Source organism: Dendrobates tinctorius, unplaced genomic scaffold (genome assembly GCF_039654945.1).
Source record: "Dendrobates tinctorius isolate UK_male_01 unplaced genomic scaffold, ASM3965494v1 ptg000008l, whole genome shotgun sequence".
Taxonomy (NCBI): Eukaryota; Metazoa; Chordata; class Amphibia; order Anura; family Dendrobatidae; genus Dendrobates; species Dendrobates tinctorius.
In genome coordinates, this window is record NW_027361676.1 from 9,563,859 (window position 1) to 9,579,473 (window position 15,615).

General features: G+C 38.4%; 1 protein-coding gene across 1 annotated transcript in view; it reads left to right on the forward strand.

The window, feature by feature from the left end:
- The window catches only part of FHIP1A (FHF complex subunit HOOK interacting protein 1A), a 424,416-nt gene extending 410,205 nt beyond the window's left edge, over positions 1-14,211 (forward strand). The window contains exons 12-13 of the mRNA XM_073576260.1: positions 7,695-7,833; positions 11,351-14,211. Of these exons, the coding sequence (XP_073432361.1) occupies positions 7,695-7,833; positions 11,351-11,568 (357 nt within the window). The 3' untranslated portion in view covers positions 11,569-14,211. The remainder of the gene's footprint in view (positions 1-7,694; positions 7,834-11,350) is intronic.
- The last annotated feature ends 1,404 nt before the right edge of the window (positions 14,212-15,615 follow it).

A 15,615-nucleotide genomic window follows, 5' to 3' on the forward strand; every position in this document is an offset into this window, starting at 1 on the left:
ATCCAGAATACCTGGGTGAATTGCCAAACTCTGGAAAAATAGGGGTTAATGATGGAAATATTGTCTTGTGGGAAAAAAAAACTTGACATACTTTTAAGTATAAAAAATGTAAATTATTATAAGTGTGCTTCAGTGACCATCTAACAGATCTAAAAACACTAAAACAGCAAGCTTTGTGAAAAGCAAAATTTGCATTAGTCTCAGAACTTTTGACCACAATTGTATGAATTGCAACATTCAGAAACTCCTGTTATATTCCCACAGTGTAGTACAGATGTTGCCATTGTAAATTTGCTTTGGAATTTTTGCTTTGTAAATTTCACTGCAAATACCTCCCATGGGAATGTACTCTTGGAAATGGGGACAATTTAGAATTTAAACTGTACTTAACTTTAACATAAACCATGTAGAAAAGCATGATATTGCTACAACAAGGTTAAATTGCTATTGGTTCACATACCAGCATTAATATTTTCAGGATGTGTCTGGATTCTCACACTCTGTAATTTGCAGTGGAATTTGCTCTGTGAAAACTCCAAAGTAATCCCAAAGAAACGTACCCACAGAAAAGGTGCTAGTTTGGTATTTAATCCTTTCCTGACTGAGCAAGCTTCCATTTTTTCACCCCTTCTTCCAAGACCAATAGCATTTTTATTTTTTTATTTACCCATAGCCATATGAAGACTTGTTTTTTGTTGGATGAGTTGTAGTTTTAAATTACACCATTCCTTTATCTTTCCATGTACTGGAAAATGGGAAAACCAAAGGTCCAAATGCTTGAAATTGCACTGCTACAATTGTTTTGATTTTTTTTATTATTATTATGGCTTTTATTGTTCTGGCAAAATGCCCTAGCAATATGATCCTTCCTTTTACTACAATTACGGTAAACTTGTATAATTTTTATTTACGTGCTAAAAAAATGGGAAAATTGTAAGACAAAATGATGAGTGAACATGATTAGATAAGGTGTTATCTGAGCATTCCCATGTTCTGACAGATATTTTTCAAGCACGCTGAAAACACTGGGTTAGCACACGAGCATGCTCGGAAAAAAAACTTATCCGAGCACATTCGCTCATCACTACTTCTAACGTTTTCACTTTTCTGTTGATAAAGCTGTGTGAGGTCTTGATTTGTCGATGTTTTGATTAATGCCATTTTGAGGTATATGCAATTTTGATTGCTTCTTATAGCAGTTTTTTGTTGTGTTGCGGCAGCAAAAAAAAACGTAATTCTGTTGTTTTTATTTTTCTATATATGGCTTTTACTGATCAGATCAATTAATTTTAAATTTTGAAAGATTAAACTTTCAAAGGTGGGGTGATGTCAATTTTTTTTATTTATTTCTTTGGTTTTAAGGATGATTCAAATTTTTATATATTTTTTATATATTTTTAAAATACCATTTTTTTTTAGTGACTTGAACCTTCATCTTTCAATCACTCATACTATGTACTGCAATAAGACTGTATTGCAATATACATTAAAAATCATAATCTCCTATGTATGGCAACCACAGGTTGAGTTTCACAGGAGGGTTATCATGGTATGCACGGAGACCTTCAGCAGACCCCAGCTGTCATGGCAACCCATTGACATTCTGCGTTCTTGTCTCGGAGGGGGGGGTGGCTGATGGGTGCATGGAATGGCGCACCTCCCTGACTGCATGCTTTAAATGCTGCTGTCTGAGATTGAGGCAGATACTAGCAGAATAACACATCCAGTGTCTGCTGAGAATGATACAAACTCTGTTCCTGTGTTTGCATAAAAAATGGGAAGCCAACATATGATGTAAGAGTATGTCAGTTGTCTGAAAAGGGATAAACTCTACTTGCCTTTCACGTAAAACCTGTAGTAAGCATGATCTTGCTACCCTCACCCTCCACAACAAGGTAAAACTGCTTTGGCTCCCACACTTGCCTAATACATACATAGAGTTTCTTGATTTTTATATTCTGTAACTTGCCATTCAACAGTTTAAAGTTGACAAAGAATGAATGCTGATTAGGGTGATCTAAGCCCTCAGTTTTCAAGCTTATGATGATTTGGAGTGATTTTTCGGGGGTAAGACAACATGATTTTTAAGTGATTTGCTGATTGCCTATTTAGCACATTACCTATCAAATGGGGCCACATTGTCTGAAAGTGACCATTTTATGTATGCAGGGATTTTAATAATCGTTTCAATTAATTCATTTTGAAATCTATAACTTTTGAAATATGAGGACTTGGTGTTTTGGTTTTTTTAGAAACCGTTGTAATTTAGGGTTAATGTAATGTAAGGTATAACTTACAAATTTTGTTGGTGAGGGGTGAAAAAAACAAACAGCTATTCTGGCATTGTTGTTGTTGCTCTATGTTGCAGGTCAGTATGATATGGTGGTGACAAATTTAGAAAGTTTTATAACTTTTAGACAATGACATCACTTTTTAACCCTTCCCATTGGAGAAAATTTTTATTTTGCAGTTTCATTTTTTTCCTATTTTTTTTCCAAGAGCTATAACTTTTTCTTATTCATTTGACATATTAAGGGATTTATTTTAACCTGTAATATACTGAAAAGAATTAAAAAATTCAAAGTAAGTTTAAATGGTGAAAAAAAAGTTTTTGCAGGACTCACAGACAATATGTATAATATTAGGATATCATATATTGAAGTATAGTGTCAGAAATTATAACTCTTAAAATTATTATTGAGTGATACTGCTCTGATTGGTCTGTATGATGGGGATACAGCCAGCAGACATTCTCATGGCTCCTGTGGAACCCTGATATTAAGAGAAGGAAACAGGTTGACATTGGGACCTCGTATGTACTAGGCAGGGGTCTAAACCTATAGGGGGACTTGATCCCACATGTATTTGAACAGGAATCTTGTATACTCGATGCTAAGTAAATTATTATTGCTGATATTTTTACTATGATCTCTTAATTAATACCTACTGTACAGTCATATGAAGAACATCCTTGGGGCGCTATATCGCTTTTTAGGGTGTCAACATCCACAGTATTGTAGGGGTGCCTGAACGACACCACCAGACAGAATTGAAATACGGTACAGTAGTGAAGGAAGAGGAAAAACAAAGCACCGAGTTTATTGAAAGACAGGATTATATGCTAGAAAATAAAATTAATAGTGATTGCAATGATAGCAGCAATAATAAATACAAGGAGAGATGGCTGGAGTATGTCACACAAGCTGCTCTCCAGCTATGGCAATGCAAAGTTCAATATAAACAGTATAAACTATTTTTACTCTCTTCTACTCTGAGTTTATTGTGTTGCACTTCCTCCAGATCCGATAAAGTTTTGTTCCCACTTTCAATGTTGAGAGATTACTGGTACCACAGTGTTTTCTCGCTCAGGTTACAGGTGCTCAGGGAGAACTACACTGGCTATGAGATGCGAATCTTTACTTCTGACACGGTCCTGGTGATCGATCCTGCTGTAACCAGGAAGCCATTATTTAATTTACCAAGCTCTCATTGTTAGGACACACTTATTGTCCTGTCTGTCTCTCACAGGTGCGAGGCTCCCTCTTTGCTTCCCGAACAGACACATTTCCTGCTTCCTCTTCAAAACCAACACACAGCAAGCAGCAGAGGAAAATTGACTAGTCCAAGTGCACAAAAATCAGAGGGGAGGATTGTCTCTTAAAGTCACAGTGTGATTCAATTCTTAGCAGGTGCTGACCCCCTACATTAAGGCAGGGAACATTATTGTGTAGGGTAACCCTGGGCCTCTGTTGGTCATGCTGACATATGTTCCTGTTGGCCCATTTAAATGTTATCTCTTGCTTCCTGACCAAAAACTGATTAAGAGAGTGTAACTGTACTTTATTTATGGCATATTTAACACTCTTTTCTGCATTAACATTATTAGTTGTTAAATTATTTGTGTTTTTGTCACTTATTTATGTAGTGCTTTTAAAAATAAAACAAAGATAATTCTTCAGTGAGCTTTCAACACTTAAATGTTGACGTAAACAGCATTTAAGTGGTTAAACATCAACAAAAGTAGCTACGGTAGCTCCAATAGCTGCTGTTAGAGGCAGGTAACAGTTGTATAACACAGCCAGCACCCACCACCTAAAGTGCAAGCTCATCACCTGATTTGTCTTTCATACACCCGCACCCATCGTGTGACACATACACATAACATATCCATCTCTTACGTCTTTTTCCCATAATGTTACAGTGACACTACGGAACTTGACCCTGTGATCAATTAATTGTAATTGACGCCATGACATAATAGAACATCATGGGGAATTAAAATAGAATCATAGAATGGTAGAGTTGGAAGGTTCCTCCTGGGTCATCTGGTCCAACCACCTGCTCAAACAGGATTCACTAAATCATCCCAGACAAATGTCTGTTCAGCCTCTGAAGACTTCCATTGAAGGAGAAATCACCACCTCTCATGGCAGCCTGTTCCACTCATTGATCACCCTCACTGTCAAAAAGTTTTTTCCAATATCTAATCTGTGTCTCCTCCCATTCAGTTTCATCCCTTAAGGCCCCGTCACACACAGCGAGATCGCTGATTTTGTGACATCACAGCGATCTCGCCAGCGGCATCCCTGTGTGTGACACACATCAGCAACTGGCCCCCCAGCCGGGTATCGCTGATCATGCAGGATCATCCTGCATGTGGTAGCGGGAGACAAACGATCAGTGACGCTGCACGCTGGTTTCTAAGGTAAACAGCAGGTTTCTAAGAGCCGTGTGGTTCTTAGTTACCCGACGTTTTCCTTAGATACCAGCGTGCACGCTGGTTTCCAGGGTAAACAGCGGGTATCCAAGAGCCGCGTGGCTCTTAGAAACCCACTCTATACCTTAGATACCAGCTTTCTCTCTGATCCTGATCACTGGAGGGGTTGTCTATGTGACAGCTTACCAGCGATCAGCCTAACGATGTCCCAGCGATCCCATCCATGTCAGATCGTTGGTGGGATCACTGGGACATTGTTATGTGTAACAGGGCCTATATTCTTTCCTTGTGCAAATGAGAATAAAGATGATCCTTCTACAATGTGACAGCCCTTGAGATATTTGTAGACAGATATTAAGTCTCCTCTCTTCATTTTTGCAAGCCAAACATTCCCAAATCCTGTAACTATTCCTCATAGGACATGGTTTGCAGACTGGTCACCATTCTGGTCGCTCTTCTCTGAACTTGCTCCAGTTTGTTGATGTATTTTTTAAAATGTGGTGCCCAAGACTGGATACAGTATTCCAGATGAGGTCTGACCAAAGAGGAGTAGAGGGCAATAATGACTTCATGTGATCTAGACTGTATGCTTCTGTTAACACATCCCAGAATTGTATTTGCCTTTTTGCTGCTGCATCACAATGTTGACTCATGTTTAGTTTATGATCTATTAGTATACGCAAGTCTTTTTCACATGTGCTGTTGCTTAGCTCTATTCCTCCCATTCTGTGTATGTTTTCATTTTTATTGCCTAGATGTAGTACTTTGCATTTTTCCCTGTTAAAAACCATTCTGTTAGTTGCTGCCCACAGCTCCAGTTTATTTATATCTTTTTGAATCCTCTCTCTCTTTTGTAGTATTAGCTATCCCTCCTAGCTTTGTGTCATCAGCAAATTTAATCAGTGTACCCTCAATTCCTTCATCTAAATCATTGATAAAGATGTTGAACAATACAGGGCCCAGGACAAAGCCCTGTGGTTCCTCACTTGAGACATTCTTCCAACTTTTACATCTTGTAGTATATTCCAAAAGACCAGTCCCTTGATTTAAAAACAAAAAACAACATTTTGCTTATTATTAATCCATTATGCTAGACATGCTTTATATAGGTTTTATTTATAATTCTATTTTCTGGTGCTTAGGACTCCTAATATATCTATTCTACCCAGGTCAAAATACAGGAACCATCAATATCAGTGATCCATTAGAGGCTTTATGTAGTTGTCACATACATTTCAGCCATAGAAGAAAATGGTACAGTACTGTCTCTTGTGCTAATGTTAAATGCATTGCAGATTGTACAGAATACTCAATTAATTCATAAATAACTAAAAAGTAAACAATAAGTTTGTTAAAACATATAAACAACATATAAAGAACAAGAAGCTTTTTACCTAGAAAAAATGGAATTATAGGGACAGGAGCACTTTAATGGCTATCATGATACTTGATGGCGTTAGAAGAGAAAAACGCGATAAAAGAAATAATCTTAGTACAGTGAAGGTTTGTCAGATCTCAGTGAAATTACTTCGTTTTCTACGACTCTGAAGAGTCCTTTCTATTCTTTTGATAGACACCTAGTACACATCACAACAAAATGCTTCTCTTTTCATATTAGACACAGAGGGAATGGAGGACAAAATAAGTAAACGTCAATGGAACAACGTGCTCTGCCTGTAATCTCTTCAAATGATAGACTTTCTAAATACACTTCAAGTATTTCCAATCTATTGAGTAGTAAAAGACATGTCTTTATAAGGTCTCCTTCAGACATCTGTGAATCATGTACAGGTGCATCTCACAGAATTAGAATATCATCAAAAAAATTATTTCAGTTCTTCAATACAAAAAGTGAAATTTATATATTATATAGAGTCAGACAGAGTAATCTATTTCAAGTGTTTATTTCTGTTATTGTTGATGATTATGGCTTACAGCCAATGAAAACCCAAAAGGCATTACTTCACTAAATTAGAATACTTTATAACTCCAGCTTGAAAAAAAAAAGATTTTAAAATCCAGAAATATTGGCACATTGAAATGTATGTTCAGTAAATGCTCTCAATACTTGGTCAGGGCTCCTCTTGCATCAATTACTGCATCATTGCGGCGTGGCATGGAGGAGATCAGCCTGTGGCACTGCTGAGATGTTATGGAAGCCCAGGTTGCTTTGATAGCAGCCTTCAGCTCGTCTGCATTGTTGGGTCTGGTATCTCTAATGGTCTTTGAATACATTTGTTAGGAAAAATACATTTTTTGTTGTGCAAAATAGCAAATCTTGTTTGTAATCAATGACTCACATTTGTGGAAGTATTTTGCAATATGTTGTAGAAAATATTACTTCTGACAAATCGGTTGTACTCATTTATGCCAAGCGCTGTAGATCCATATAGTACATACACATAAAGTGTTAACTGAAAAATATATTTGCCTCTGTCATTCAAAATGCTATAATCTTCCCCGATACCTATTATATATAATAAAATCCATGGATGTAATATCATTCACTTCAAGCCATATCTGGATTACCTGCATTTCGGTTATCATGGCTAATATATCAAAATAATACTGTCATTATCTTACGGCCTTTCCTGATATTTCTATCTGTTATAAGAAATCTCTTCAGGTGTTATTGTAAATGGTGAAATCCCCCAACGTGCCTGGCAGTATGCCCTCAAAATAGGCTTGGAGAGGTTTATCTGAGAATGTAAAGCTGAATTCAAATGATCATTTAGTCCCATAGCTCAAAATGTCAAGGCGGCTGCCAGTTATATTAGGGACTTCATCATGACACAGACACTTGCTTCCTCAGCTTCTCCCGGCTCAGTCTCTTATGGGACTTTGGAGGCTATTTGTTGGAAAATTTCTCATTCATCACCCCATGAAATCAACTCAACCCCATTTCTAAACATCTGAGGAGAAAAGTAATTTCAGCAAAGAAAACCGTAAATGACATATTTTCCCTCTTCGTTTGCAGGTTCTGGCCTCTGTCAAACATAAAATTGAACAATTTGCTTCTGTAGAGAAGAATTTCCCCATGTTACTGGCTGAAGCTCAACAATACCTGCAGGCTCGTGTGAACATGAGCCAGGGATCAACAGATGTGGTAACCAAAGGTATGTGACATAACAGCGCATGACCGCTTGTTCACTTGGTGCATTTAAAAATGGTTGGAAATCTGTATCTGTACAAGCAAGGGTCTTACAACATAATGTAAGGTGGAGGCAGTATATATAAAAAGTGCAAGGCGCGGCTGTTGTATTGTACAGTGAATTTGTCTACTGGTAGAAATCTTTACTTACTGTCACAAAAATTTGATTATAAAAATAATACTTATATTTCTCACTTACATCATATGGCTGTAAATTGTCTAAGTTGGGAATTTATACCCCACTATAAAATAAAGAACATTTTGTATAGAAAAATACATTGCAGCAAATGTTAGTATTTTTTATCATATTTAATGGGTTTGACAAAATGAAACCTTTTCTGTATAAGCGAGTGCAGATCAGGATGTACATTTGCATGTAGGGAGGCAGAGATTTCTAGCATCGAAGCTTTTTATTATTCCAGACGCCGCGAGGTCGTAGTTATTGCTGTTGTTATTATTATGTCTTTTCGCTGTGCAGTGATTACCTTCTACAGTATCTTTCCTTCCCAGACTAGCTCCATATCTTTGACAAATGCCTGGTTTGCAGGTTATAGCCGTCTTGTAACTCTCTGCTAGTTCTCCACACTTCTTGAACTGCGAGACTCCTTGTGCCAGCAATGCATAAGCAATGAGAATATAAATCGCATGGTCCTACAGTATCAGACATGTCAGGAGGCTGAGAACTTTCTAATGTTTCTGCTTTTTAGTACAGCTCCACGCTACTCTGTAATCTGTGCACATTCCACTACATCCAAGAAGAATTTTACATGTATTTTTAAATATGTGTGTTGTATATTTTTCCAGTTTAGATTTACAAGAGGTTGTCCAGCAGCATAAATTGTATGTAAAATAGTATATTATTAGTGGCCTAATTTTTGGGCACTGTACAGTGGGTACGGAAAACATTCAGACCCCTTTAAATTTTTCACTCTTTGTTTCATTGCAGCCACTTGGTAAATTCCAAAAACTTAATTTTTTTTCTCATTAATGTTCACTCTGCACCCCATCTTGACTAAAAAAAACAGAAATGCAGAACTTTTTGCAAATTTATTAAAAAAAAAAACTGAAATATTACATGGTCATAAGTATTTAGATCCTTTGCTCAGACACTCATATCTAAGTCACATGCTGTCCATTTCCTAGTGATCCTCCTTGAGATGGTTCTACTCCTTCATTGGAGTCCAGCTGTGTTTAATTAAACTGATAGGACTTGATTTGTAAAGTCACACACCAGTCTATATAAGACCTCACAGTGCATGTCAGACTAAATGAGAATCATGCGGTGAAAGGAACTGGCCAAGGAGCTTAGAGACAGAATTGTGGCAAGGCAAAGATCTGGCCAAGGCTACAAAAGAATTTCTACAGTACTCAAGGTTCCTAAGAGCACAGTGGCCTCCATAATCCTTAAATGGAAAAAGTTTGGGACCACCAGAAGTCTTCCTAGACCTGGCCATCCAGCCATACTGAGCAATCGTGGGTGAAGAGCCTTGGTGAGAGAGGTAAAGAAGAACCCCAAGATCACTGTGGCTGAGCTCCACAGATGCAGTAGGAAGATGGAAGAAAGTGCCACAAAGTCAACTATCACTGCAGCCCTCTATCAGTCGGGCCTTTATGGCCGAGTTGCCCAACGGAAGCCTCTCCTCAGTGCCAGACATATGAAAGCCCGCATAGAGAAGTAATATTCTCTGTCTGATGAGACGAAGATAGAACTTTTTGGTGATAATTCTAAGCGGTATGTGTGGAGAAAACCAGGCACTTCTCATCACCTGCCCAATACAATCCCAACAGTGAAACATGGTGGTCAGTATGACTGGTTTCAATTGAAGGAAACATGAATGCGGCCAAGTACAGAGATATCTTGGATGAAAATCTCTTCCAGAGTGCTCTGGACCCCAGACTTGGCCGAAGGTTCACCTTCCAACAAGACAATTACCATAAGCACATGGCTAAAGTAGCAAAGGAGTGGCTTCAGAATAACTCTGTGGTGATTGTTGACTGGCCCAGACAGAGCCCTGACCTAAATCCAATTTAGCACCTCTGGAGAGACCTGAAAATGGCTGTCCACCAGCGTTCACCATCCAACCTGACTGAACTGGAGAGGATCTGCAAGGAAGAATGGCAGAGGATACCCAAATTCAGGTGTGAAAAACTTGTTGCATCATTTCTAAGAAGACTGATGGCTGTACTAGCTCAAAAGGGTGCTTCTACTCAATACTGAGCAAAGGGTCTGAATACTTATGACCATGTGATATTTCAGCTTTTCTTTTTTTTAAAAATTACTAATTTCTATATTTTTGTTTTTCTCGGTCAAGATGGGGTGCAGAGTGTACAATAATGAGAAAAAAAATGAACTTTTTTGAATTTACAAAATGGCTGCAATGAAACAAAGAGTGAAAAATTTAAAGGGGTCTGAATACTGTTCGTACCCACTGTACATATGAAGATGGTACAAACATGTTTTGAGTGCATAACAACAATATAGCAGAATGCATAATAAGGAAAATAAACCTGAATAAAATGAGTGATAGATGGGTAAAGAGGACCCAGAGGGTGCACACCTACAGACGAAGGCATGGCATGAATAAGAACCACACACAAATGCCGGATTGAAATGCTACAATTTCTGGGACACCCTGTTTTAATGTTTTTATGATTTTAATTTGGATGTTTCAATAAAGTTTTTGTTTTTATTCACATTGGAAATCAAGTGCTGAATTTTCACTAACTTTCCATGTATGCAATATGTCATGGATTTAATTGCTTTCTATGGCTAAAACTTACACAAGTATCATTTTTAGTGTTTTATTGGTGTAGACTGTTTTTGCAAAGTGATAGGAATTTCATCCATATTGGTTGGGCATAAGACAAATTATTCAAGGCATACGGCACCAGAAAAACATACAGCATTTTAAGTCAGTGAGATTTTCTAAATGCAGTCATGTATTAGCGGCAATACTGTAGACCTATCTGCATGGGGACTTGACCTGTGGTGGCTTCACGCTTAATATTAGTTGATGAATTGTTGGTTACTGAAAGTATTGAGGAAGCAATCCACAACTTATGCCACTAGCTATGCCGTAAATGCTATTTATCACTTCACTTTTGTGTGCATTTAGTAGATGTCTCTTTTGAACAATAAGACTGATTTTACGCAATACAGTTTTTCCAGTCGTGGTAAAATCACAATGTTTTTGCTGCAGCTTTTTTTATATATCATGGCAAAAAATGTTGCGGCTTTTCCTCGACAGCAGCAAAAAAACACGCTACAGACACAACGCACCGACACGGACCTAAATTAACAGACAAATTTTATGATGGATTAAAGGAATGTAACTAAGTTAAGATAACAGGTGTAAAAATTCACTATAGATATGATTGTCTATTGCTAAACATCTGTTTGAGGACAAATGTTGTAACTTAATTTCTTTGTAATTTTAATACTTAATGTATTTAACAATGTGAATTTTTTATTTTTTTTACAGATAATATAGCAGGGACAGGAGATAAGGAAATGGCTTCTGGAGAACATTCACATCCTGGAGTACAGAGAAATAAGCTAGCGCCCCCTCTGTCTACAGTCTCTACTCGTACTAGGAATGCTTTGCTTGCAGCTGCCATATTTCCAGAATTTTTAAAAGAACTCGCAGCTCTGGCCCAACAACATTCTGTATTATATTATGTTATGGGGGACTATTTCTAGCACTTTAGTATTCTTTGTAGATTTTGAGCATCTTTTACAGTTTTTATGTTTTTTTTAAATGAAGATGATCTATTTTCTTAGTTATTATGGTATTGTGATAAATTCCCGTACCATAAATACTTTTTACTACTTCCTGTAATACTTGATAGAAAATGGGCTTTTTGGTCCTGGTTACTGTGGTGGTTGTTTTTCCTGTGTAGTCTCATTAGTCATAGTTACCAATACTGTAATGGTTTGTGCCTTTCTTTTTTTTCACCATTTACATTTTGCTCACATGCGAGTTGTGATTTTCTTTTGTACTAGAAGGTGCAATGCTCCTCTGGATTTTTGGGTTCCACCATGGTGTTCACCATTTCTTAGGAAATATAGCTCTGCATGTAAACACTAGCACTCTCTTTTAACCATCAATAACAATGGGGCATATTAAATATAATGGTACTTGCAATCATTCAGATGAATTCCAGTAATATGAGGAGGGCTAGAGTCCACAAGAATAGGGCCGGCTTTGTAGAACAGCTGTGTTCTGGCTCATACAGTGGTCCAGAGTAGGTAGCCTTCTCCACTATGTCCATATATCCTTATTAGGACAAATAGAAAGGGGATGTACATCTTGTGGAAGATTTTGCAAAGCTACCTAAATTTTAGTCAACCTTATGAAATATGTACCTACACTCAAAACAATGTCTTACAATATGTTGTAAAAATTTGGTCCAATAATTAATCAAGAGTAAAACTACTTGCTTGTTCAAGGATAGTTTCTATCAGAAACAGTTATGAATTTAGATTTGTACATGTGTTTTATTAGGCTAGCAAATTTCTTGAGAATTATAGAAACCCTATAAGAAAACTATTTTATACTACACAGACTTAATTCCAAGTCAAGGCAGTTTGCAAACCAAATGTTCAATCGATACTTTAATTGCTTGGGTAACTTTTGCACTATATTCAGAATAAATATGCATATAAGGATCAGAAATTCTAACATATCTTAGGAACATTGCATTTACAATCAATGTGCTGCAAAGTATGGTCAGAGTAAGACAAGTATATTTTACAAATACTAACAGAAATTTGCTTTAAAGTTTTGGGAAGAATGTAGAATGAGGAGGCCTGTATAGTACTTACAAGAAATGTTTATTTTTACATTTTCTTTTTATTTAAAGAGGTTGCTTGGTTACAAGTGATCACTTTTCTAAAAGATAGATGATCACTTGCTGATCAGTGGGTGTCCCATAGTTAAGACCCGACTGGTAGATAATTAAACTTTTAACCCTGTTAATAAATAGTGTGATAGGTTGGATGCCCAACCTCCTCTTCCTTCTTTCCCTGCTGGCAAAAAGAAGACCACAGTGGTTTACAGCCCCATGGGGAATGAATAGAGCACAAGTGTCAGATGAGCTCTGCTATTCCATTCTTAAGGCCCTGCGACACATAGCGATCTCGCTAGCGAGATCGCTGCTGAGTCACAAGTTTTGTGACACAACAGCGATCTCACCAGCGAGATCGCTGTGTGTGACAGCGATCAGCGACCACCCCCCCACGAGTATCGCTGATCGCTCTAGGAAACCACTGGACATTTCTTCCATCGCTGGTCTCCCGCTGGCCAGCATGCATCGCTGCGTGTGACAGGTGGGAGACCAGCGATCAGCTGGTAACTAACGTACACATCGGGTATCCAAGGGACGCTCGTCCCTTGGATACCCGATGTGTACGTTAGTTACCAGCTCCCTGCATCAGCACGCTGGTAACTGACGTACACAGCGACGCCGCGTGCTCAGCGTTGCTGTGCTGATCGCTGGTGAAGCTGTCTGTTTGACAGCTCACCAGTGATCATGTAGCGACTCACCAGCGATCCTGACACGTTGATATCATTGTCGGGATCGCTGGTGAGTCGCTATGTGTGACTCCAGTTTTAGGACAATAAAACTTCACTTTCTGCGGATCAGTGCTGGCCTCATTGGTGGGACACCCTCCGATCAGCAAGATATAACCTATAACTTAAGACAATCTCTTGAACATGTGGACACTGAGTTGAGGATTTATAGCTTTCTGTGGTTTGATTACGTTATACAATAGTTTAAAGTATTTCTAGACAAAAATATCACCTAACCCAGGGTTCCCCAACTCCAGTCCTCAAGGCCCACCAACAGATCATGTTTTCAGGATTTCCTTTGTATTGCTCAGGTGATAATTGCTTCACCTGTGCAATACAAAGGAAATCATTAAAGCATGATCTGTTGGTGGGCCTTGAGGACTGGAGTTGGGGAACCCTGACCTAACCTACCACTGGCTAGGGGGGCAAATGTCAGACTACTGCAACACAGAGTGAATAGGGGAGTCTGAGAAGTTCATGGCCAGTTGATGGAAATGATGGGGAATTGTGGCAGTTTCACAGCAGAAGGATAGAAAATTAGGGAGTAGGAAGTTTAAGAGCATACATGTCATTTCAGGTAACTTATCAGAATAAGCCGTCATGTATATACATGAAGAATAACACCAATTCTGGCCATTATATTACTTGTATCCTGGATTTTGATAAGATTTCACCTCTGTAGATTCTATGTCTAATTTTTAGTTCTATTTGAGATAATGGGTGGAGACAATATGCTATGAAGTCTCTCATAAACTGTAAAACCTGATAAATGGATTCCTGCTCTTATTTCTTAGTATAGCACACACTAAAAAAGAAACATAGAGAAAATTCAGAAAATTATACAGTAGAACTGAGCTGTATGGCTGTGAATTCAGCACTGGGGTGATGTAAATTACTTCTCAGAAAAACTTCTGCATGGCTATCTCTCTTCCCCTGTCAATAACTCACTATGCTCTTCCCACCTCCTCTCAAACATTTTAATTTACATAGATAACTTGCTGATCACTGGGATAACAGATCTACCAGAGTTAAGCCCCAGTCACACACAGCGATCTCACTAGCAAGATCGCTGTGTGTGACACTTATCAGTGACCGGCCCCCCTGCCGGGTATCGCTGATCGTCCTGGAATGGCCAGGACATTTTTTTGATCTCTTATCTCCCGCTGGTCAGCACGTATCGCTGCGTGTGACAGGCGGGAGACCAGCGATCAGCGAGCTGGCGCTGGTAACTAAGGTGCAGGGAGCTGGTAACCAAGGTACACATTGGGTTTCTAAGTGCCGCACGCCGCTTAGAAACCCGATGTTTACCTTGGTTTCCAGCTCCCTGCACCATCACGCTGGTAACTAAGGTACCCAGTGGGTAACTATGCGACGTGCGTTGCTTGTTACCCACGTGTCGCTGGTGCTGATCGCTGGTGAAGCTGCCTCTTTGGCAGTTCACCAGCGATCATGTAGCAACACACCAGCTATCCTGACAAGGTAATATCGTTGTCGGGATCGCTGGTGCGTCGCTATGTGTGATGGGGCCCTTAGCACTGTACTTAACTTTTTCAGCAATCACAAACAATTAACATTTGGGAATTATTGTAGCAGAGATTGAGTATGTGTGCCTATGCTCCCTATAAGATGTGGCTCTGTAGAAGCTGCTAATCGGGAATACTAAGGGTCACATCAATTTGGCCCCCAGTGATTAGCAAGTTATCCCTCATCCTATGGTAAGGGAATATAGGGCAATTTTGAGAAACTCAATAATAATGACTCCTCACAATACTAACAAGCCAATTTGTTTTGACCACAACAGATTTGAGCTGTTTTAAAGAAAGGATGATGAGTTTAGTAAATGGGGAAAAATGGCTTATAATTGTAGAAAGAAGCAGAATTTTCTGATAACATATATTGCAAAAATTCATATATTTGTTTTGTTTTACTGATTCATTCAAAGTTTGTTGAAACAATTTAGTATGAATTCTCTTTTTGGTAAATTTTTTATCTATAACTTAAGGGTCGCTTTCAGCCAGAGCTCAACATCTCTCCCTCCTTCACATGCTGCTCTCAGGTAAGGGACCTGACATCATATATTTATACAAATTCCAAAAATTTTACTAGCAGAGTAGCATGTTATGTCAAAATGACAGAGACATATCTCCCACATCGGATAGTGTACTTTTTCATGT